Here is a 24,956-nt window from a genome sequence, read left to right on the forward strand (position 1 = left end):
CTAAAAATTAACATCTACTGTAACTGTGGCTTCCCTTACTATATTTTCATTATCCATATAAGTATTCAATGCTTTTATGAATCCTACTAAAATGTTGGCTTCAGTTGCATCATGTGGCTAGGAGTTCCACATGTTTATATAAAACTTCATTTTCAGTTTCTAAATCTCGTTGGTTTGGGTGTTTCTATTCACTCCCTCACAGTACAAAGATACAATTTACATTTTCTCTGCATCATTCCTTAATTTTTTAATAAACCTTTTGTCATGTTGTTTATCACCTTTCTACTGCGTAGGAGCTGTTGTCATGGACCAGGACCCCATTGTACTAGATGCTGTACAAACATAGAACAAAGACTGTCCCTGCCTCAAAGAGGTTGGACTCAATTATAAAACCAAGAGACAACTTAATTAAACAGTGTCTCTTTCCATGTTCTCTTCATATGGTAGTCTCTGTCCAGGTGCCTAATATCTTTGTTACTAATCTCTTGATACGTTCTTGATCAAAGAATAGGGTGACCAGAACCAAATACATTATTCCAGGTGATGACATACCATCGATATTTACATAATGGCATAATATTTTCAGTATTTTCTTATTCTATTTACTAGTGCTTTGGCTTTTGATTTTTTTCATGAATGTGATAGGTAAACATGCATTTCTTTTTTTAAAAAAGTTACTTAAATGAGGTGAAGATAGGTTAATGAGTTTCCCAGTTCACAAGTGGGTCATGTCATTCAGGATTAGAACTCAAGTCTCCTGACTTTCAGTCCTGGACTCTGAAGGAAAAGAGGGATGCTGTAGTTCTTCATAGTACAATTGTAGAGGGAGAGGATATCTTACTTTTTATATTTCCTCACAGGGCCAGAGCCAAAGGTTATTGAACTCAATATAAATCCTTTCATAGATCAATTTACAGCCAATGAAGTCCATTCTAAGGTACCTTACAACTGTTTCTGAGCATCTTACCTTTTTTGGTGTGTATTTATTCTTACAATACTCCTTTGAGGTAGGAAAATAGTATCCCTATTTTACAGATTGGAACTGATGCACAAAGTGAGTGACTTGCCCAAAATCACAAGAGAGTCTCTAGCAGAGGGGAGAACTGAACCAGTTTTGCAGGTCCCAGGCTAGTGTTCTACGCACTGACTCATCCTTCCTCCCTGAATCAGGCCATCATATTGTTTTCTTGTAAATACTACTTTGTTTGAAAATGTTTAAGAGAAAAAATTCAGGAATTCCTAGTGAATTATTTTCATTAGTTTTATTTCATTCAAGTTTTAGGATGCCATCTCAGACTGCAGTTATCTTAAACATTAAAACATGATCCATAACAAGTAAAACCTTAACACTTATATACATTTATATGTTTAAAATAAAATTTATATATATATCTCTTTGTGTAAAAATGAACACCAGAAAACTATTAAAGGAATACTATTTATTCTTGTGAACAGAGAAGAGGAAAATACCAGTGCTAATATGGAAATTGTATTCTGGCAAACTGTTCTAAAGATGAATTTTTTCTAATATTACTGACATGTTTAAATTCACAAAAAATTACAATATTTTAAATCCATATGTTAGCAAAATATTGTATGGCTATCTTAAGTATTAGAGTAACTTTGGTGAGAACATTTCAAAAATATTTTTTTCTGTAAAGTGAGTCTTCAACAGCAGTTTACTGAAGCTCAAGCAAAGATGCTGGTACAGTTATTTTTTTAGTTTTAAAATATTGCAACAGTGTTGGAAGAGAGATCTTAAGTATTGTAATAGATATTCTTATTTAAATGACCATTTAATGTGTATATTGCATATTAAACTAGAAGGAATATTTTGAGTTAAGTTCTTAGTTTGGATGTAAAAAATAGTGTAGTAACTGAATGAGAACTTAATCACTTTAGGAGAGGTATATCAAAATATCTGATCATGCCAGTGGTTGAGAGCTGGTCTTCACTACAAAGAGAACCATGCTGCTGCAATTGATGCAGCAGGGATCGATTTAGTGGGTCTAGTAAAGACCCACTAAATTGACCTCAGAGTGCTCTCAGTTCAACCCCGGTACTCCAGCTCCCTGAGAAGATTAAAGTAAGTCAACAGGAGAGCATTTCCCATCGACACCCTGGTGTCTTCACTGTGCTGCAAGTCAACCTAAGCTATGTCAACTTCATCTGTTATTCGCGTAGCTGGAGTAGCATAACTTAGATCGATTTTATCCTTGTAGTGAAGACAAACCCTGAGACAGATTAACTATTAGTTGCAGATTACAACATAAACACACATTGTGCACTGCAAAATACTGGAAAACTTTAACAATACTGTAGTTATAAACATTTCTGAATTTGGTGAACATCTAGTAATATAAACATCAACAGGAGTAGACCACCAAGATATATGTATATAAAAGGCTGGTTACAGTCAGAACTCGGGTACAGGAGTGATACAACTAAAGTCAAGATACACTAGAAGATAGGAGTTTACTTTTGACTATATCAAATGTGAGACAGTTCTGGTTCTTTCAGAACATATGTTAGGAACCAGGTAATAGAGAAGATGGTAAATGGAAGACACACACACACAACTGGGATTTATTCAATAGTCCTATCCGTGGGTACCAATTATCTCAAGGGCGGTGGGGGACGAAGGAGATGGAGAAAATTAATAGCCATTGGACAAAAAGTTGGGAGGCTTAGTCATACAAGTGACAAGTAAGTCTTTCTCAGCAGTAATGTTCCATAGGAACACTTAAGGAGAGGAGATAAAATGTTTGATAGCCTAATTGATAGTGTTGGTGGCTGCAGATAAATCCAATAAAGAAGATTAAGAAAAATTAAAGCAACTGGGACTGGGTGACAGTCAAGTTATCAAAAACGTGTAGTTTTATTTTCTGTGGAGTGTCTGACCCAGATCAGTGCTGGAATCGAGTTGATCCTGCAGGAAGACAAGAATTTGACTTAGGGCAATGCATTGGCACAATTTTGGATTGAAATGGAATAAGTGAAATTGGCTAAAAACTTCTTAAAATAAGACAATCCAACGATTTTGAAAGAAGGACCTCATAAGATAGGAATTAAAGGCAGAGTATTTTTAATTGCCTATTCCGAGATATCATCCAGTACATTTTTTCCTGTTCGGAAATATCTGTTTCAGAAATGAATCACACAGTAGTTCACGTTAATGTTCATTTTCAAGGCTCAAACTACTTTGTCCAGGCATGCTCTTAGAGCTCAGTCCATGGCAATAAAGTTTTCAGTGGTTCTGGCTTCCTAAATTCGTGTTCAAGGTGACTCTCTACATCTCTTTCTACAGAATGCAGGGAGTAGATTCTTTGGCTTACCAATGCTTTTTTGCACAAGTTAGACATGAATTTGTAAAAGCTAGTTAGCATTATAAATTAGCCACTCTTTTTCTAAAATCTCAAAACCCGAATATAACATGAAACCTACTCAGTTAAGTTTTTTAGGATTTTAGGCTAGCAGAATGGCTAAGTGGCTCTTCTCTAAGATTTTCTTGAAACTACAATTTCCTTTTTTCATTTCGATAAGCTGTTCTGATTTTTATTGTGCATTGTGTTTAGCTGGTGACTTTCTTTTTCCTAGTCTGTCCTCAAAAGTCTTTGAATCCATTTCAAATACAGTTTTTCTTGCTTAGGTGACTTAAGTCTTTCTGAGCTGCACAATATCATTTTTAAAAATGAAATCCTACGTGGCTTTGAAATAGTAAACATAGCTTTTGAAATACTAAATCCTGCTTGGCTGATAGGGGGAACTGGAAGTGTATTCATGTCGCCAGAAGCCTCTTTATTGAAGGAATGCAGAATGGATGTTTGGGCCACATTACATTATTTCACTTCTTACTAAACTTATCTCCTGCAAATGAGCTTTTCAACAAGAAGTGTTTTGTTTTTTTTTTTAAACAAAGGCAGCTCTTCTAGTACTATTATTCCCTCCCAAGGTATGGCTTGCTTGTTTTGATTCTTTTCCAGTGGAGAGGAGGACATGCAAAGACCAATTACTAGTGATGACATTTTTCATAGACCTCTTCCATGTGGATCCAACACAGCAAAGGAGGAAATTAAGTCTGTTCTTTCAGTTTTCTGTGTAGGAACAGCCAAATCTCCATTTGGTACATAGTTAAACTTTTCTGGGCTTTTTACTATAGCAAGTATAAGGACACACTTTTTATACTGAATGTCACGTTTGTTCAGTATAACCTTTCACGTGCACTTCTCTTACTCTGTTTCCATGACTAATGGATGGGAGAGCACTGTATCAACTTACAGCCCTCTACCAAAATTTTAAAACATTTCACATTCACTTCTGTGAATAAGGTTTAAGTCACCTCCAGGCAAAAGCAATGAATTCCTTTTTGCCTTAGTTAACTCTGGGGCAGGAGGGAGATAGTATTTTAAGTGGTTAAGTGAATACCCTTTACCTTTTTGAGCATTTCCTATCGAACTCTTCCCTCATTCATAAGTCATTTAAAACATGTATGTGGAAAAAGTGGGTGGAAATATTCACTAAATAAAAAAATCATCCTAGCTCAATTTGATTAAAAGATTATAACACATGAACAGTCTTTGATCATTAAAATTGAGCATAATGTTTTTGTGCTTTTAATATCAACTTCAGAGAGCATTTCAGCTACATTGTAATAATATATCTTTGTTTTAGATCATATGGGGAGTATTTTTCATCCTTGTGGCACTGTTGTTCACCATTTCTCTCTTCCTATCAAAGTAAGTATATTGCAGTGTCCATTTTGTAAATCAGTTACACAGATCATGTACTGTATGCCTTTATCTAAGCTAAAATCCATTAATATGATCTAGTTATCTTAAGCGTTGTCTGCTTTACTTTACAAGTGCTCTGCAGTGGGGTACTTTTTTCTTGCCATATTCCTGTAACGGACCATACTGCTATACTTTAACATTATACATCTAAACTAAATTTTGATAAAGCTGAAACAGATTAGTCAGTAAAACACTGAATAAAGATTGGTCAGTTTATTTTTCTGCTTAACTATCCACTGATGCAGCAAAGAGATTAAGCATATGTGTAGACAAATGCAAATAAAGGGACTGCTTATGTGGTACAAAATAAGCATGGGCTTATGTGCCTTCTGGGTTAGGGATACAGTGCTCAACACCTTGCGGGTATTGAGCCCTCAATCTCCTTTCTATGTGTTGTTTAGGACCTGGTCATTTCCATGCTTCGTGAAGCTTTAAGTAGCGTAGTCAACTGGAAATCTAAGTAGTTTGTTTTTTAAAAAGTCTGTTCCGTCACCTCTCCCAGAGTCCCATCCCCCTATGTTGTTTTGGGATTTTTTAGATTTAAATCTCACTTTCCCTATTTTAAAAATATTTCTCTTGCCTGTTATGTGAAATAACCATACAAACAAAAAGTAGAAACTGACTAAGGGATAGATCGAGCAAAGATACATGTGTGTAGTCTCATTGACTTCACGTGAATAACTTAACTTGCAAGTTTGCAGGACCAGACCATGGCTGCCAATACAGGCAGAGCTATGGCATTCACAAAGTAAAGAAACTAAAAGTTTTCTTTCAATTATAACTTGTTTGGTGTTTTTAACGGTTTCTAAAAATTCTTAAACATAAGAGTGATTTTTAATCTGATATCCCTTTAAATGAAACTTGAATAAAAATGCTCTATGGAGAGGTAAAAAGCCGTAACAATTAACCAGTTTTCCCTAATTATTGCAGCTTGGACAAAGCTCTACATTCAGCTGGCATCAATTCTGGATTTATAATTTTAGGAACTAATCTGACCAATCCGTTGAATATGCTTTTACCTGTTCTACAAACTGTAAGTAAAACAATTGGCAAATATATAGAGTTATAGAGATGGATACATAGCAAGCTTATTACATATAGATCTATATAGAATATGTAATAAGCTTGCTAATATATGCTAAGATCTAGGAGACCATTGCAGATTAAAAGATCTTGTGAATCTGCTAGTCAACTAATAGATAACTCAAAAATGCAAAACAAACTTCATTTTTGACATGCTCTGTTTTAATTTAGTATTGGTAGTATACTGGTAAATCTGTGGCAATGAATATTATAATAGTGAAGTATTTTATTAAGACTTACTAAAGCAGTCTCTTAAATATTTGCTGAGAAGTAAAATGAATTTTTTTTGTGAACTGTCAGTTTTGCAGATTAGCACATTGAAACACCAAGGTTCTCTTACACTGTATATGTTAAAACCTGGAATTATTCCTCAAGTGATTGTCCAGACTGATTCCACGCTTTGGGCTTATGCCCCCTGCACATATGATCAGATTATTTTGAAATAGCATTGTCCATTGGGGCTGTGCCTGCATCCTGGTAGCACTTGTGACCATTGTAGCAAAAGATATGGAGTGGGTTAGCCTCAGCAGCCTCTTCTTACTGTCCATGTCTGCAAGACACAACCCTGCAGTCTGTCTCTTAAACCTGCAGGAAATAAGTTAGAGCTGCTGTTGTTGTTTATTTGTCTTACTATAATTATAAATATCTGTTGGTTTGGGGAAAAAAAATTGTGAAAAGAGGGCATCGATAGCAGGAAGGAAGGGGCATTAAAAACCCCAATTCCTCTGTGCACAAGCCTAAAATAGCCAGAGGCAAATGTCCATCTGTCCCTCCTGTAATACAATAGTGCCCGCCAATAATGGCCATTCAAAATGCCTCTTGTGCGTCTTGCCTAAGCCTGTCTGAGCACTGCCTGGTGCACAAGCTGTTTTTGAGCAGTGTTGTCATAAACATACAGCTATGGGTAGCATAAAATCCCTCCTTTACCTGTAAAGGGTTAAGAAGCTCAAATAACCTGGTTGGCACCTGACCAAAAGGACCAATGAGGGGAGAAGATACTTTCAGATCTCTGGGGGAAAGTTTTTATTTTCTCTCTTTGTTGTTCTCTCCGGGTCAGTGAGGAATCAGGGCAGGGAAATACATATCCCAAAGCCATACCTGAACTAATAATCTAAGATTACAAATTTTAAGTAATAGGAAGGAAATGCGTTAGATTATCTTTTGTTTTAGCTTGTGAATTGTCCCTATGCTAAGAGGGAGGTTTATTCCTGGTTTTTTGTTAAATTAAAGTTTAGCCTAGAGGGGAATCCTCTGTTTTGAATCTGATTATCTTGTAAAATTACCTTCCATCCTGATTTTTACAGAGGTGCTTCTTTTGCTTTTCTTTATTATAAACTTCTGCTTTTAAGAACCTTATTGGTTTTTAGTGTCCTAAAAACCCAAGGGCTGGTATGTGCGCACTTTGTTAACCTGTTTGGTTGATATATTATTCCCAAGCCTCCTCAGGAAAGGGAGTGAAGGGGCTTGGGGAGATTTTGGGGGAACAGGAACACCAAGTGGTTCTTTTCCTTGAATCTTTGTCTAACTCGATGATGGCAGTAGTACTCATCCAAGGACAAGGAAGGATTTGTGCCTTGAAGATTTTAACCTAAGCTGGCAGAAATAAGCTTCGGGGGTCTTTCATGGAGATCCCCACATCTGTATCCCAGAGTTCAGAGTGGAGAGAGAACCCTGACAAATGTCTTTAAATCTAAAGAGGGAAGACTGAAGCTAGATCATGAGACCTCAGTGCAAGCATTGTCAGATCTGGGTAAACAAATAGGGGTTGGGGGTGGCCATGGCGGCAGGTCCAGAGGCACAGTGGTTGAGCAGACAGGAGTAGCTCCCCACACGTTGATCTCTCCCTCCACAGCTGAGGAATGATGTGGGTGGGAGAGTGAAGCTTCCTGCAGCCCAGGGAGGTGGTTCTTTGAGTGCTTGCTCGTGTGAATTCCATTCTAGGTGTGTGCATGCCCACGTGCACAGTCGGAGATTTTTGCCTTAGCGGTATCCATAGGGCCAGCTGTGGTGTCCTCTTGAGTGCTGCGCTCATGCATTGGTATATCAGGTGCTGCCAGCCCTACTCCCTCTCAGTTCCTTCTTACTGCCTTTGGTGGTTAGTTGGAGTGCCTTTCCTTGCATAGCAAGGGCTAGTGGTTTCGTCTCTTCTGACTTCAAGCCTTAGGGGCTTGTAAATAGTTTGTAGTAGTTAGTGTTAAGTAATTGTTAAATGTACTTAGAAGTTAAAATTCCAGTGGGGAGTTTGCCCCAGCAAGGGCATGCCCTGGTCTCCGGGGTTTAAGCCCTGGGCGGACTGTAACAGGCCTATGCCTGGAAGTGGCCCCCCACAGCAGCTGCCTCAAGTGCTTGGGGGAATCACATGTGAAGGACAAATGTTGTATTTGTAAAAAATGTTGACCCAGGACTCAGAGTGGGATATTCATTTGCAGGCTCTCCTCATGGAGGCTGTCCTTTGTCCAGCTTCCAAGCCATCCTGCCAAGACACGCCGAATACATCTGCCTTGGTGCGGTCCCCATCTGGCACCACTCCCCATCTGGCACCATTCCCCATCACCAGTGCCCAAAAAGAAATAAAAGAAGCACAGTTCCCCAGCACCAGGCAAGAAGGGCCATGGGATATTGGGCACAGGACGCAGTTTGGGCCTCCCAGCCACTCCGGAGCCACGTGTACGTGCCTCCCCAGGCAGGGCCCTTAGTCCCTTAAAGGATCTGCCACAGGCTCCCAGGAGTGGTAGGGGATCCAAACGCCTGATGGCATCAACACCTTCGCAAGCTCCCCTGGCACTGAGAGAGCAGAGGTCTTCACCCGTGCCACTAGCACTGTGGGTGCCACGGGAAATGGTAAAGGCTCATCTATGAGGGAAGGCCAGACGCTAACATCCCTCTGGGGGCATTGGAGCACCACTAATCCCCCAAGGCAAGGCAGCGCTCTCCTCCTCCGCACCGCAGAACTCTGGAGTAGCAGACCAGATCCTGTGGGGCTCCTGCTTGGTCACTGGCACCACAATCACAGTCCCTGCTGTCTCAATGTGGATCGCCTAAGGGGTAGGTACTGGTCTCCATACTACCGCCGCAGTTTGGCTCCTACCGGTCATCCTCTTGGCACAGATCTTGGTCGCTTGCCCCATGGGAGCATTCCCCGTCATGACTCCAGTCCCCTTGATATTGGCACCAAACCTCTCACTCTGGGCACCGGTCTCAAGTGTCAACAGTCCCATAGTGTGGGGAAGGGGATTGCTCTGGCACAGGGATAGTTCAGCCCCTCGCCCAGACTCCACCAAAGCAATTGTGCTCCTGAGACCATGTCAACATTGATGGCACCATCTTGGCAGCATGGCAAGTGGCCAGCACAGTGGCCTTATTGGAGCCCAGGGGGCATGCCGGTCATGATACTGCCCCCTTCGCACAGTTTATCTGCTGCTGCCTTGGAGCAACAGTTGGTGGCACCATATTCGGTGCATGAGTTGCGCTCAGAGGTCGGGAGGAGAAAAGACTGCCATCTCTAAACCTCCCTTCCCTACGGTGATGATGCCCCAAGGCCGCCTCCGGTGGCACAGTTGTCTTCATCCCCAGACAAGGCAGTTGTGGGATCTTCGAGGGCCAGCCTGCCAGATGATTTTAAAAACCCTGCTTCAACGGGTGGCTGAGAACTTGGGCCTAAAGGTGGAGGAGATGGCCGAGCAGGTGGACACTTTTGTTCAATGTCCCCTCAGCCTCTACCCCTGCTTTTAACACCAGTGCAGGACAAAATCTTCAAAATTGCCACAGCCCTCTGGCAAACCCCATCATCCATCCCTCCCACCTCCAGAAGGGCCAAAAAGAAGTACTTTGTTCTGGCCAAAGGGTTCAAGTACCTTTTATACCCACCTACGTCTGGGCTCGCTAGTAGTCTCTGTGGCCAACGGAAAAGACAAGCAGGGGCACACCAGCTCAACTCTCAATAATAAAGAGGCCGAAAGACTGGACCTTTTTGGGACAAAAATGTATTCCACTGCTAGCCTGCAATACTGGGTGGCGAACCATCAGGCCACCTTGTGCAGATACAATTTTAATTTGTGGGATGCCCTCCATAAGTTCAAGGAGTCCCTCCTGCAGGATTTGGCCCAAGAATTTTGCACCCTGGTAGAGGAAGGCACCATGGTGGCTAGGTGCTCCATCCAAATGGCATAGGATGCAGCAGGATTAGCAGCTAGGGTAGTCGCGTTGGTGGTGACTGAGGTGCAGCTCCTGGCTTCACACTGCCACCCTTTCCCAAGAGATGCAGACCTCGATCCAGAACCTCCCATTCAATGGGAACGGTTGCTTCTCCGAACAGAGAGATGCGAGGCTGCATGGGTTGAAGGACTCTTGGGCCACCCTTTGCTCGCTAGGCATGCATATGCACGGAAGCTGTTCTGGCCACCCCCACTACCAAGGCCATGGCAGTCTTGTTAGGAGTTTGCAAGGAGAAGGGATAAAAAAATGTTTTAGTTGTTACTGCCCTTCCTCTTCCTCCTCCTCCTCACCCCACAGTCCGGCCTGGCGAGGCATCATGGGGTCCAGAAGCACTCATTTTGAAGGTGCGCTTAAGAGTGATGCCCCAGTCAGTTTCCTGGATCCACCTTGTTCTTTCCTCTACTGTCTTTGTCTCTACCGTTTGGCCTGGTTACAAGTCACCTCGGACCACTGGCTGATGGACATAGTATCCAGGGGCTATACTCTGCAATTTTTGACCACCTCCCCTCTTCCCTGTCCATCTTCAGGGATTCCTGTCATGTCAACTCCTCATTCAAGATGTCAAGAATCTCCTGTGCCTGAAGGCGGCGAAGGAGGTCCCTCGAGACTTGAAAGGCAAGGGGTTCTGTTCCCGCTACTTTCTAATCCCAAAGGCAAAAGGGGGCCTCAGATGTGGAGTGCAGGCTACACTTCCTGGATGTCAGGAGAGCGATGGCCCTCTACGTAGATAGAACAAAGCTGTTCAGTAAGTCAACACGGTTGTTCATTGCAGTGACAGAATGAAGTGTCACCCAGTGTCTGCCCTGAGGATTTTATCCTGGCCTGCATCCGCTACTCCTATGAGCTGGCAAATGTGCCTCTGCCGGTGATCGTTATGGCACGCTCAGCTAGGGCACAAGCATAGTCAGTGGCCTTTGTGGCACAGGTACCAATCCAAGAGATCTGTAGGGCCGCTACCTGGTCATTTGTCTGCATGTTCACATCTCATTATGCACTTACCAAGCAAGCTTGAGACGATGCTTGCTTTGGCAGAGCAGTGCTGCAAGAAGGTGAACTTCAAGCCCGCCTCTATTGATACTGCGTGTGAGTCACCTAGAAGGGAGTTGACATGAGCAAGCACTCAAAGAATAAAAAACGGTTGCCCACCTTTTTCGTAATTGTTCTTCAAGATGTGTTTCTCATGTTCATTCCATTACCTCCCCTCCTGCCCCTCTGTGCACACGTAAAATGGAGTGGACATGAGCAACACATCTCGAAGAACAACAATTATGAAAAAGGTGGGTAACTTTTTTTTTTTTTTTTTTTTTTTCTGGGAATGTGTCAGCCAGGGGCAAGTCCTCCCCATCTGGGACTAGCTGAGCCCAGCACAGGGTCATGGCCACCCGCCGGGAAGTCTTCAGCCCCACCCTCTTGCTCCTGCCCTGCAGTGATTTACCTCTCCGCCGGCTGCTCTAGGCACCTGAAATGACACACCTGCACTGCTGGGGAGGGGCGCATGACTGCTCTTGTGGCTTCCCTTGGCTTCCCCATCAGAAAGTCACTTTTCTGCTGGAGGAAGGAAAAAATCTGCAGGGGACATGAATTCTGTGCATGTGCAGTGTTGCAGAATTTCCCCAGGAGTAACTGGTCGTAAATCTAACCAGGCAGGACTCATCAGAGCGGTTTGTGCCCTGCCTGTGGAGGAAGACTTAACTTACTCAGCCTCCTTTCCCTAGACAGACGGTGCAGGGAGAAATCCCTAAGGTGTCCTCATAAGTCAGTGGGATCAATAAGAGATCTGCAGCGCTGGAATCCCCATATGTCCTCTTTCCCCATGTCCTGTTTGGGCCCCATGATGGGGCAGTGGGGACACTTCATGTTAAGAAACCAGCTGACTAGATCTCCAAGTCAAGGTCTTCGTTACCAAAGCATTTGCTGCAGCCAGCTTCATCACCAGTTTCAACTCTATCTACTAGTAGAGGAGGAACAAGGAGTTAGTGGAGATGATCTTTCCCAAACACCAAGAAGCAGTGGCCATCTCCCTGGACAGAGCAACCAATCCTAGACCTACAGCCTTTTCAGACAGTGTTTTTTTGGAATGTAATGAGATCAGCAAATACTCTGAATGCTCCTCTGGAGATATTCCAAATAAAGCTGCATAAAGTACTGGACATTTGCTAACCCTCTCAGGTAGAATGGCCCTACCAATTTAATGAAGAGCTTCTGGAAGCATTTAAGGCAATATGGCATATTTTCAATGTATCCCTGCAACTCTAAACAAGCCAACAGTAGATACCAGGTGCTAGCTAAGGGGTTTGTTTCTTCCAGCACCTCACCTGGATCTCTGGGCATCCAAGCCACAATTGAGAGGTCAAATAGTAGACTAAATTTACACTAAGAGAAAAAGATCCAAAGAAGTTGGACTTTTTTGGACAGAAAGTATACTCTGCAGCAAGCCTTCAACTCAGGGTTGCTAATTGTCCATCACATCTTTATGAAGTATGTTCGGTTTTTTTCTGCTATGGAACAATCTCTCCTTCTTGATAGACAAGCTCCCTAATGAGTATTAGGAGGAGCTAAGCTTGACTGTGACTGAAGGTTAGCTACCCACCAGAACAGCACTGCAGACAGTACTTGACACATCAGATACGGCAGCCAGGAACGTGGCTCAATCTGCCTGGCATCCCCAAGGAAGTCCAGGCAACTGTAGAGGACTTGCCATTTCAAGGCATGGGTGAGGCATAAATCTATCTCTAAAAGGTTCAAGAGCATCCCTGTGTCTGCTGGAACTTTGTTCCAGCTCTGGAATAGCAGCGACAAAGGCTGTCTCTGCACTTATTTCCAGTTTGAAGTAGGGAGTCTGAATAGCAATGTGCACCCAAATGCTGCACTGTAACTCAACCATGTGGATGCTATTAGGGTGAATTAAGTTTCTAGTTTTCATTAATGTCAACTTGTTTAAGGGAGAGGTCCAGTGGAGCAATTTGGTGATCACTGTGATTCATAACCCCATAGTCCAAATTGTGCAGCAGTGTAAACAAGCCCAAAGACTTCAGTCTTAAATTGGATGCAGGCCTGAGCAACATTTTCAACAAAACCTTCAGATCTGCTGAGAAAGCAGCAGCGCTTCCATCAATATCCCTCAATGACCGCTTCAACAGCCTACAACAGGGACAGGCATCCAGAAAACAGTTTTGATGTGATCATCAAGATCATCTATGGACCCATCCACTTCTCAGCCTGGCAACTGCCCATTTTATTTTGGAGAGGTTGGACTGGGATTATCTTAAATGAATGGGTCTTTGAAACTTTGGGCAAAGGGGTGTAGTTTCAAGTTTTAGACTGTTCCAACATCCCCTCCCTCTTCAGGGACCCTTCTTATGAGACACTTCTACAGTGAGAAGTCAACTCCCTATTACAGCTGGAATCTATAAAGGGAAGTACCTTAAGAATTTGAAGGGAAATGCATCTATTCACAATATTTGATCCCAAAGAAGAAAGAGGAGTGGAGACCTGCAACACCACAGTGCCTTTGTTGGTTGCTTCAGGATGCCTCCATCCTCCCCTCCTTGGATCCTATGAACTGGTTCGCAAGATGCCTATTTTCATATTTTACACTTCCAATGCACAAAGTTGGTGATTTGTGGGAGGGTCATCCCATTTCTAGTACAGAGTTCCACAGTTCTATTTGTCTACTGCCCAGAGAGTATTTACCAGTATTCTCACTATGGTGGCAGCCCAAATAAGGCTGCAGGCAATCCAAGTGTGTCCTTGCCTGGCTAATATACATACACACGCGCACACACACAGAGTAGGTCAAGAACGTAGGACTTCTTTGTTTCCCTAAGACTCCGGGTCAACAAGAACAAATCTATGCTGACCTAGCACGCCATCAAATTCATAGAAGCAGTATTAGATACCAGGTTGGGGAAGACAGACATACCTCAACAGCTATTCTAGATGATGATAGACATGGCAGCTCCACACTCCACTGGTTATGCAAGTGAGAACCAGTCTGAAACTTAAATCATGCAGTATGCCAGATTTCACTTTCATACACTTGCAAAGGTGATATAAGCTTATTTGTTTAACAGACATGGTATGGATAAGGTGGTCTCCTTCCCCAGAGAAATCCTGTCACCATTAAACAGATGGGTACCTCAAATCAGGTATGCTCAGGGATTCTGTTCACTGTATTAGTCCTATGAAAAGCTCTGGTTACAAATGCCTCTCTCTAAAGTTGGGAACCGTACCTAGATCACTTCAAGGTTCATGGTAAATGATGAGCTTCCAACACTACTTTTCACATCAGTGTCCTTACACTCAGTTGTTTGGAATGCAAAGCATACCCCTCCGGTAGGGTCTCACTGTGCAAATGTTTATAGATAATACTAGAGTGATTACATCAGTAGGCAAGGGGAACAATCTTCTCCTTTCCCTTTTGCCACAAGAAGCTATATAGACTTAGGATAATATGATGCTGAATATTCTATTCGCTCTCCGTCTTCTGGGCCTTTTGAACACTGGCTGACCAGCTCAACAGAGATTTCTCTGAAAATCATGAATGGTCCCTCATGGCTTCAGTCCATCAAACAGTCTTGCACAGATGGAGTATCTGTTGAATGATTTGTGTGCAATGTGCCACAACAGCAAATGCTGGAGGTTCTGCTCCAGAGCAGGTGGGAGTTCAGGATTCCTCACAGATGCTTCTCTCATTGTGTATGCTTTTCCACTGAGAGCCACCCCCCAGGGTCTCGAGAGAGCTCATGGAAAAAAAGGAATGTAAACTAGATAGCCCCAGTGGGGGCCAAGCAGTTCTAGTATTCAGTGCTGCAAAGGCTATCCGTTCTGAAGCCAACCACCCTGCCGATTCTATGTGATCTACCGCCTCGGAGCAGCAACCAGGTCTTCCATCTAGATCTGGAGTCCCCGCCCATGAGAATCTGGATGCTGGCTGGTTGACATCTACTATCAAATTGCTTGATAACAGTCCTGAATACCTTTTTCCAATGTAAGAAGCCTTACCCAAAAGACACCTCCCAATGCAAATTGAAACAATGTTCTGTTTGATTTGAACGACAGAACTTTGGCATGCCTGCAAATGATGATCTCAAATATATTGGCATATTTGCCATCATTGAAGCAGTCAGAACTATCCCTGAGCTTGAGTTAAGCTCATCTGTAGAGTCTTGCGCGGATACAAACATTTTGTATCTGCATCCGATCCTTGATCTGCGGACAATTTTTGAAGATATCCACAGATTTGCTGGGCTCTAGCAGCTCCATGGGTCACTTTGCAGTGTCAAGCTCCCAACTCTCAACATCCCCCCACTTCTCCCCAGAGACTTCCTGCTCCGCCCTCACCATACTTCCTTCCCTGCTCAAGGCAGGAAGGTTACAGTCATGGGTCCTCGTAAACAGCACTATCCTCTCAGGGTGGGGCTCGGACATCCCAACATAGTTGTGGCGTCTCTAATGCATGCAGACCTGGCCATGACAGACAGTAGCAACAATTCCTGGGGGAATTCTGCACCACTGCACAATGCAGAATTTTGCAGAAATTAATATTGTGCACACAGAATTTCCTTTCTTGCACAGAAATGGGCTGCAGTGTTGCTGACTGCTACTAGAGATCACCCAGCAGAGTCCAGCTTGCACATAGAAGATACTGCCAGGAGAGGAGCAGAGCTATAGCGTTCCTGGCAGCTTCAGTTCCCAGCATGCCCTGAGGGAAGAAGAGGGTTGCATGCAGAAAACTCTGTGCAAGCCTCAGGCTGTTTCTCCCTCTGGATCCCTGGTGTCTGGGATGGGGAGACAGGTGTCTGGGCTCCTGGGAGGAGCGGCTGCAGGTATCTGGGATGGAAGGGGGGCCTGTGACTGGGCTCTGGGGAGAAGGGGGTTTGGGTGTATTGGCTGGGGTGGGCACTGCAGCTGGGCTATGTGGGAGAGGGCTTATGGGTGGCTGGCCCCCGGCTCGGCTCTGGAGAGGAGAATCATAGAATATCAGGGTTGGAAGGGACCTCAGGAGGTTATCTATTCCAGCCCCCTGCTCAAAGCAAGACCAATCCCCAGATTGTTACCCCAGTTCATAAATGGCCCCCTCAAGGATTGAACTCTCAACCCTGGGTTTATCAGGCCAATGCTCAAACCACTGAACTATCACCGAGAAAGGGGCAGAGAAAGAGGAACTGGGTTGTCATAGGGCGTTTCTTTAATTCTCTACTCCTGGAGGAATTTGTGTGTCTGGTCTGTATTGTTACAGACATACTTGGTGACAGGTATTTTGAAATAAATTACCAAAATAATTAAAACTGGTGTGATTATGTAGTGTTATTCTGACACATAAAATTTGTCAACATTTTAAAATATTGTGCACAGAATTTTTAATTTTTTGGCACAGAATGTCCCCAGGAGTAAACTACTGTCTTCACAGTGCCTGCTATTGCTGCCCGCTAGTTTAAAGTGCAACCACATCTCTTTCAAAATGGCATTTGGCTCAATCCCTTCTGGGAGTTGTAGTTTACCTCCTCCATCTGAGCAAGCTGGGGACTACAACTCCCAGAATACCCAGCAGGCTATTGCCACATATCGCAGTCTGCTGCTGCTGCATAATTTAGAGAGCTGAGCTGGAGCCTGAAGACTGGGTTACAGCTGCTTCATTCGGGTGAGTGTGTGCCTCAGAATCCTGCATGGACTCAAAATTTGTGCACCTGAGCTGCATCTGTGGATTTGCAGGGCTCTATTCATCTGGCTGCAACCTCAGTAGATGGTTTCCTGGGGCGGGGTCGCACTATGTTCCCTCACCCCACCGTGACAAGATTCCTTAAAGAATTGATCCATGGCTTTCTACCAGTCAAACAAATCCCTTCTCTTGGGGCTTTCAAGGTGGTACTTACTGGCTTAATAGAGCTTCTCTTGAAGTCCATGGCTACCTGCCTCTCTTATCACCTTTCCATAAAGACAGCCTTCCTAAAGCCTATAATTGTAACAAGGACTCCATATACCATCATTCACAAGAACAAGGTCACCTTGAGGTTGCTCTCCAAGTTCCTTCCTATGATTGTTTCAGGCTTTCACATTAACCAGTCTGTTCATCTACCAGTCTTTTTTCCTTAAGCTTCATTCTTCACTGGTCAAAGCAAAACTTCGTACCTGGATGTGGTTATAGCTCTGTCCTTTTTTTCTTTTTTCTTTTTAACCTAGACAGGACTACATCAGTCAGAACCTCACCAAGACTGTTGCGTTTGCAGAACAGGTGAGGACAACTGATACCCAGATATTGCAGAGGCTGTCTAAAGTGGGCTTCAGACTTTATTCCCATTTCACTCAACTCAGGTGACCTCCACAGCTTCTTTGAATAATGTCACTCTGCCTGAGATTTGTAGAGCAGTGACATGGAGTTCAGTCCGTAACTTCAGCACTCACTGTGCTTTGCTGCAGGCCTCGAGATCAGATGCAAGCTTTGGTAAAGCAATCCTTCAGTTCCTATTTCAGTAGGAAAGCCTCTTACAAGCCACTAAAGACAAGATACTACTTGCTAGTAACCAAGAGTAGAATCTGTATGGTTCACTCACTTGGAGAGAATGGTTATTTACTGTAATTGTGGTTCTTCAAGTGCTTGCTCATATCGATTCCAATTAGGTGTACGCATGCCGCGTGCACAATCATTGGAAGATTTTTACCCTAGCAACACTTGGTGGGTCAGCTGAGGCTCCCCCTGGAGTGGCGCCCTTAGGGCACGGGATATATGCCCCTGCTGACCCAGCGCCCCCTCAGTTCCTTCTTACCAGCCGTGATGGTCATTGGAACCGTGGAGCGCGACATAGCTGATCTCCACTTCTATAGCTTTTTACTCGTTATTTCTCTAGTTAGTTTTGTATTACAGTTGTTAGTTGTTTCTAGTTGTAGTTAGTTAGTGTATATAGTAGTTGGAGGAAAGAGGGTTTCTCTCCCCCCTCCTTCCTGATACCCGGGCTAATGGCTAGGTCACTGGGTTTCAAGCTGATGCCTATGGGAGACCCCCACTACTCCTACCTGAAGTGCCTGAGGGAATCCCATCAAACAGGTAAGTGCTGCATCTGTAAGGCATTAAAGCAACAGACAAAAAAGGAGTGGGACTTTCGTTTGAGGCAGCTCCTCATGGAAGAAGCACTTAGCCTGGTGCCCTTAATATGAGTCAACAGTGTGATACTGTTGCAAAAAAAGCAAACATGATTCTGGGATGCATTAACAGGTGTGTTGTAAACAAGACACGAGAAATCATTCTTCCTCTTTACTCTGCGCTGGTTAGGCCTCAACTGGAGTATTGTGTCCAGTTCTGGGCACTGCATTTCAAGAAAGATGTGGAGAAATTGGAGAGGGTCCAGAGAAGAGCAACAAGAATGATTAAAGGTCTTGAGAACATGACCTATGAAGTAAGGCTGAAGGAATTGGGTTTGTTTAGTTTGGAAAAGAGAAGACTGAGAGGGGACATGATAGCAGTTTTCAGGTATCTAAAAGGGTGTCATCAAGAGGAGGGAGAAAACTTGTTCACCTTAGCCTCCAATGATAGAACAAGAAGCAATGGGCTTAAACTGCAGCAAGGGAGATTTAGGTTGGACATTAGGAAAAAGTTCCTAACTGTCAGGGTAGTTAAACACTGGAATAGATTGCCTAGGGAAGTTGTGGAATCTCCATCTCTGGAGATATTTAAGAGTAGGTTAGTTAAATGTCTGTCAGGGATGGTCTAGACAGTATTTGGTCCTGCCATGAGGGCAGGGGACTGGACTCGATGACCTCTCGAGGTCCTTTCCAGTCCTAGAGCCCTATGAGTCTATGAGACCAGGCGCCGTTGGTCCGAAGCACACCTCTGGCACTGGAATGACCCGACACTGGCAAAGACTCCCAGCAGCAGATGTCTCCAGCAGCGCAGCTGGCATGGCACTGCTCGCTATCTCCAGGGTCTAAGAAACAGCACAAGCAACCTGCTGCTCCTGCCCAGTCACAGGCACTGCCTGTGCCCCCATTGGAGAAACGTCCTGGACTGGACCGACCTGCAAAGATTTCAGTTCCAGTGCTGCAAGCACCATTGACTCCGATCCACATGAATTCCCTGGTGCACACCGTGGTTGAGCTCAGTCTGCTGTTTACCCCGGAGACCTTTCCATCGATTGGGAAGCCCGCTCTCATACGCTGTCCATCACAGACTGATATGTCTCAGCACCGCTCCAGATCGCAGTCACAATCTAGATGCTGCTCCCATGCACGGCACTGCTCTCAGTCCCAGCACCGATCATCATCTCGGCGCCGGACGTACTCACAGCAGCACTCCACCTCGACAAGGTCCCCTTCCCGTTATGGTCGATACCAATCAAGCTCCCAGCACCGATCTCTGCGGAGTAGGTCCCGGCGCCGTTCTGCCCAGGGATCTTCATTGGTGTCCAGATCTGGTACCAGTATGATGGTCGGTCCCGGTCCAGAACGCAGTACCAGTCCAGGTCTTGGCACCGATCTCCATCCCTATGATGTGGTCCATCGATGCAGGATAGTGCAACACAGCACAACTGGTCAGCCCCTCCTTGGTCTTCCTGCCCTAACTTGGTCATCCCAGGCAGAGAGTGGTTACCCCGCCCATGACCAGGATGTGGACGGCGAGGGTCAATGGCAGGATGGGGGACAGGATCCTGCTCAGGGACCACCGCAATGGTCTTTCTGGACACCTTGAGCATACCACCAGGCCAAAGGGATCATCTCCAGGGCTTCTTGTTCGGCTCATTCAGAACCCCGAGTCCCAGAGGCCATGGTCAGCTGCCGTCCCCTCTCCCCCCAGAGGACACGAAGATAGCGGCCCTGATAGGAGTCACATGCTCCTAATATGGAGAACTGGGACAGCCGGACCTTCCCCAGCAAGACTTGCCCCAGGAACCATTAGTCCTGGGGCTGTCATACTCTTCATCGCCTGACGAGGCAGTTGCGGGCATGACCTCCTCTGGCCCACCACCTATAGACTTCTGTGCGCACCAAGACTTGCTGCGCAGGGTGGCACAAAACATGAACTTCCAGGTGGAGGAGGTGGTGGAGGTCAAGGATCCAGTGGTGAGTGTCTTGTCTGCCGATGCCCCCACATTTATAGCCTTGGCGTTCATCCGGACTGTCCTGACTAATGCCACTACGATCTGGCAGTTGCCGGCTTCTATCCCTCCCACTGTCAAGGGGGTTGAGAGGAAATACTTAGTTCCCTCCAAAGACTGTGAATACTTGTACATTCACCCCCGACTGTGCTCCCTTGTTGTACAGTCAGTCAATGAGAGGGAGAGGCACGGTCAACACGTACCCGCCCCTAAATCCAAGGACGCTAGGCACCTGGATTTATTTGGCTGCAAGGTATACTCGACTGGTGGTCTACAACTTCGGGTGGCTAACTAGCTAGCAGGCTCTCTTGAGCCGTTATAATTGCAACACCCGGAACTCGATGGGGAAGTTCAAGGAACCAGTTCCTTGAAGTCCAGGGAGAAGTTGGGGGCCTTGCTAGAGGAGGGCGAGAAAGTAGCCAGGACCTCCTTACAGGCTTCGATAGATACAGCAGACTCGGCGGCAAGGACTCTAGCCTCCAGTGTAGCTATGCACCGCATCTCGTGGTTGCAGCTGTCTGGTCTTCTGCTGTAACTGCAGCAAACAATTCAGGACCTGCCCTTCGATGGCCACGAGTTATTTTCATACAAAACTGACTCTAGACTGCAGAGTCTAAAGGATAACCAGGCCATCATGCGCTCACTGGGCATGCATACCCTGGTGACGCAGCGTAGGCCTTTCCGGCCCCAACCGCAATGCACCTACCCTAACCCTCGGGCCAGACAGGACGTCTCCAGAAGACATGGCTGGGGTGGTAGAAGGAGATCTGACCCTTGGACAGACCAGAATCAGCTTCCCCCCACCCCCGAAAACCATCGGCAGGGCTCAAGCAAATCTTTTGAAGGTGCACCCGAGGGCGGAGCACCAGTCTCCTTACAGGATCCTTTCCCACCTTTCTCCAACTACCTCTCCTATTTCCTTCCTGCTTGGTCCCGCATAACATCAGACCACTGGGTCCTGTGCATGGTGGAAAGTGGATACCATCTGCAATTTGTTTCGTTCCCCCCTTCCCACCCTCCCTCCTCATCCTTCTTCAGGGACCCCTCTCGTGAGCAACTCCTTCTGTAGGAGGTGCAGTTGCTCCTGGCTCTCGGAGCGATAGAAGAGGTTCCAAGAGAACTGAGGGGCAGGGGATTTTACTCTCGTTATTTCCTAATCCTCAAGGCAAAGTGGGGGGCTACGGCCCATTCTGGACCTGCGCGGACTCAACAAATTCATGGTAAAGTTGAAGTTCCGCATGGTTTCCCTGGAGACCATTATTCCTTCCCTGGATCCTGGAGACTGGTACGCCGCCCTCGACATGAAGGACCCGTACTTCCACATAGCGATTTACCTGCCACGCAGGCATTTCCTCTGCTTTGTGGTTAACCATCTGCACTTGTAATACTGTACTTCCCTTCTGCCTGTCCATGGCATCTAGGGTCTTTACAAAGTGCATGGCCATCATAGCTGCCTCACTCCACCGACATTGGATCCAAGTGTTTCCGTACCTCGACGACTGGCTCATTTGGGGTCACTCTGAGCTCCAGGTGCAATCTCATGTTTGGTTCACCATGAGCCTGTTCAGACAACTGGGCCTGCTGCTCAATGCCAAAAAGTCCAGTTTGCAGCCAACCCAAAGAATAGACTTCATCAGAGCAGTCCTGCATTCAAATCTCTCCCGTGTGTACCTTCCACATGCCCACTTCCAGGCCATGGTGGCCATTATCCTCAGACTCCAGAGCTTCCCGACCTCCTCCAGCTCACATGTGTCTCAGTCTTCTGGGGGCACATGGCATCGTGCACCTTTGTGACCAGACATTCCTGACTACACCTCCGTCCACTTCAGGCCAGGCTCGCATCAGTCTAACGTCCAGGCCGGCATGACTTGGACACAGTGCTCATGGTACCGACGGAGGTCTTATCCTCCCTGGCTTGGTGGCTGAACCCCAATCTATTATGCAAGGGAGTGCCATTCCATGCACCACAACCCTCCCTGGCCCTGATCACAGACGTGTCATCTCTGGGCTGGGGCGCTCACCTTACGAACCTTCATACAATGGGCCTTTGGTCCTCTCGAGAACCCTACACATGAACTGCTCTCAGTTCCCGTACATTGGCCTCGCTTTTCAGGTTTTCCACAAGCACCTTCAGGGCCATTTATATTGCAGTCCTCATGGACAGCACAATGGCCATGTTTTACATCAACAAGCAAGGGGGAGCACAGTCGTCCTCCATCTGTCAGGAGACCATCAAATTGTGGGAATTCTGCATAGCCCACTCAATCGACCTGGTGGCAGCGTCATTTCTCACAGGAGTCCAGAACAGCTTGGCAGATCGCCTCAGCAGATCCTTCCTGGTTCACGAGTGGTCGATTCGCCCGGACATTATCCGTTCTGTTTTCCGGAAGTGGGGATTTCCCCACATTGATCTCTTTGCCTCTCATGAGATTCGGAAATGCCGGGTGTTCTGCTCTCTCCAGGGACAGTCCCCCGGCTCACTATCGGACACCATCCTGATACGGTGGAAAGACCATCTGTTTTACACCTTTCCTCCATTCCCATTAGTTCACGAGATCCATCTCAAATTGCAAAGGGACAAGGCCTGCCTAATACTAACTGGCCCGGCATGGCCCAGGCAGCATTAGTACACCACACTCCTCAACCACACCAATTCCTCTCCCGCTGTGGCCGGACCTGATCACCCAGGAGCACAGCTGACTACGTCACCCGGACCTCCAATCCCTCAATCTCACACCATGGATGCTGCATGGCTAACTCAATCTGAGCTGCATTGCTCCTGCTTGGTGCAGCGCATTCTCTTGGGTAGCAGAAAGCCCTCTACTAGGTCCACGTATCTGGCCAAGTGGAAGCGCTTCTCCTGCTGGTGTACCCTAAGCAATACTGCCCCTCTGGAGGTGCCAGTACCTACCATCCTAGATTATCTCTATCCTTGAAACAGCAAGGCCTAGCAGTTTCATCCACCAGAGTTCACCTAGCAGTGATTTCAACCTTCCGCCCGGGCGAAAATGGGCTCTCGGTGTTCTCCAATCCCATGGTCAGCAGGTTCCTCCAGGGATTGGAACGTCTGTACCTGCAAATTCGGCATCCAGCTCCTATGTGGAACCTCAGCCTGGTCCTAACCAAGCTCATGGGTGCCCCGTTAGAGCCGATGACCACTTGGTCGCTTCTGTACCTTTCCTGGAAAACAGCTTTCCTCGTCGCTATCACCTGGGTGAGACACGTGTCGGAACTTCGGGCCCTCATATCGGACCCACCATATATGGTGTTTCATAAGGACAAGGTACAGCTGCGACCACACCCCACCTTCCTTCCTAAAGTGGTGTCTGCTTTCCATGTCAACCAAGACATCTTCCTTCTGGTTTTCTATCCGAAGCCGCACACTTCTCAGTGGGAACAGCTGCACTCTCTAGATGTTCTCAGGGCCCTTGCCTTTTACATTGAGCGAATGAAACCTTTCAGAAAGACAACCCAGCTGTTTGTGGCAGTGGCAGACTGGATGAAGGGTCTCCCAGTCTCCATGCAGTATCTCTGGTTCTAGATTACATCATGCATCCGAGCGTGCTATGACTTGGCTGATGCCCTAACTACGCGCCCTTACTGCCCACTCCACTCGGGTTCAAGCTTCGTCCTCCGCCTTTCTGGCTCATGTGCCCATACAGGAGATCTGTAGGGCTGCAACTTGGTCATCAATACATACCTTCGCTTCCCACTATGCGATAGTGAAGCTGTCCGGCGTGAAGCTGCATTTGGTTCAGCGGTCTTTCACTCCATGACAATTCACTCCGACCCCACCTCCTAGGTAAGGCTTGGGAGTCACCTAATTGGAATAGATATGAGAAAGCACTTGAAGTAAAGACAGTTACTCACCTTTGTAACTGTTGTTCTTCGAGATGTTGCTCATATCCATTCCAAAACCCGCCCTCCTTCCCCTCTGTCAGAGTAGCTGGCAAGAAGGAACCGAGGGTGCGCTTGGTCGGCAGGGGCATATATCTGGTGCCATAAGGGCACCTCTCAAGTGGGCGCCTCAGCCAACCACCGACTGTTGCTAGGGTAAAAATATTCCAACGATCGTGCACATGGCGCGCGCACACCTAATTGGAATGGATATGAACAACAAATCTCGAAGAACAACAGTTACAAAGGTGAGTAACCGTCTTTTCTTCAAAATGTGTTGTTCACACACATTCCATGACCCAACTTCCATCCCTGCTAATTCTAAGCCCTGAAATTGGGATTTTTTATTAGTAAAGGGACGAGAGGCAGCTTAAGATAGCTTCATCCCTTTTACTCTCAGCTATGGTAGCTGGAAAGGGCTTTCAGGGACAAAGGCATCGCTCCAACAGACGTTATTTCAAAATAATCTGATCTCACGCATAGGGCATATGCACAGCAGAAATGGAAAACACACCTCAAAGAACCATTGTATTGTAGGGTAAGCAACCATTCTCTTTGATGAAAAAACAATGTGTGGAAGTCTATATGTATACAAAGTTAAAGTAGACTCTAGTGTTTGTGTATATTGGGTATCTCAAAAAAAAATCCTTTACAGGTATTCAGTAGTAAACTGATTTATTGGTCTGAAATATGGTATTCTTGTTCTGGTAGCCTACCAAAGGGCAAGTTGTAATCTCCCACATAAAATTCAATGAAAAAAATCTAACTGTAAAAGCAAGATTAATGATCACGGTTGCCTCACCATCCTCTTTCTCAGTTTCTGCACTGTGCTGGCAACTATAAAGCTCTTGTGTGAAGGAAGAAAAACAGTGCCTGAGAGTCA

At 45.6% G+C, this 24,956-nt stretch overlaps 1 protein-coding gene across 4 annotated transcripts in view; it reads left to right on the top strand.

Annotated features, from left to right (window-relative positions):
• LMBRD1 (LMBR1 domain containing 1) overlaps nucleotides 1–24,956 on the top strand; it is a 223,914-nt gene that overhangs the window by 149,999 nt on the left and 48,959 nt on the right. For 3 of the 4 annotated variants that reach the window (XM_050950789.1, XM_050950792.1, XM_050950790.1), the window contains exons 10-11: nucleotides 4,672–4,736; nucleotides 5,721–5,823. The exons of the other annotated variant lie outside the window; for it this stretch is intronic. In XM_050950789.1, coding sequence (XP_050806746.1) covers nucleotides 4,672–4,736; nucleotides 5,721–5,823 — 168 coding nt within the window. The remainder of the gene's footprint in view (nucleotides 1–4,671; nucleotides 4,737–5,720; nucleotides 5,824–24,956) is intronic. 4 annotated transcript variants of the gene reach the window in all.

Source organism: Gopherus flavomarginatus, chromosome 4 (assembly GCF_025201925.1).
Source record: "Gopherus flavomarginatus isolate rGopFla2 chromosome 4, rGopFla2.mat.asm, whole genome shotgun sequence".
Classification (NCBI taxonomy): Eukaryota; Metazoa; Chordata; order Testudines; family Testudinidae; genus Gopherus; species Gopherus flavomarginatus.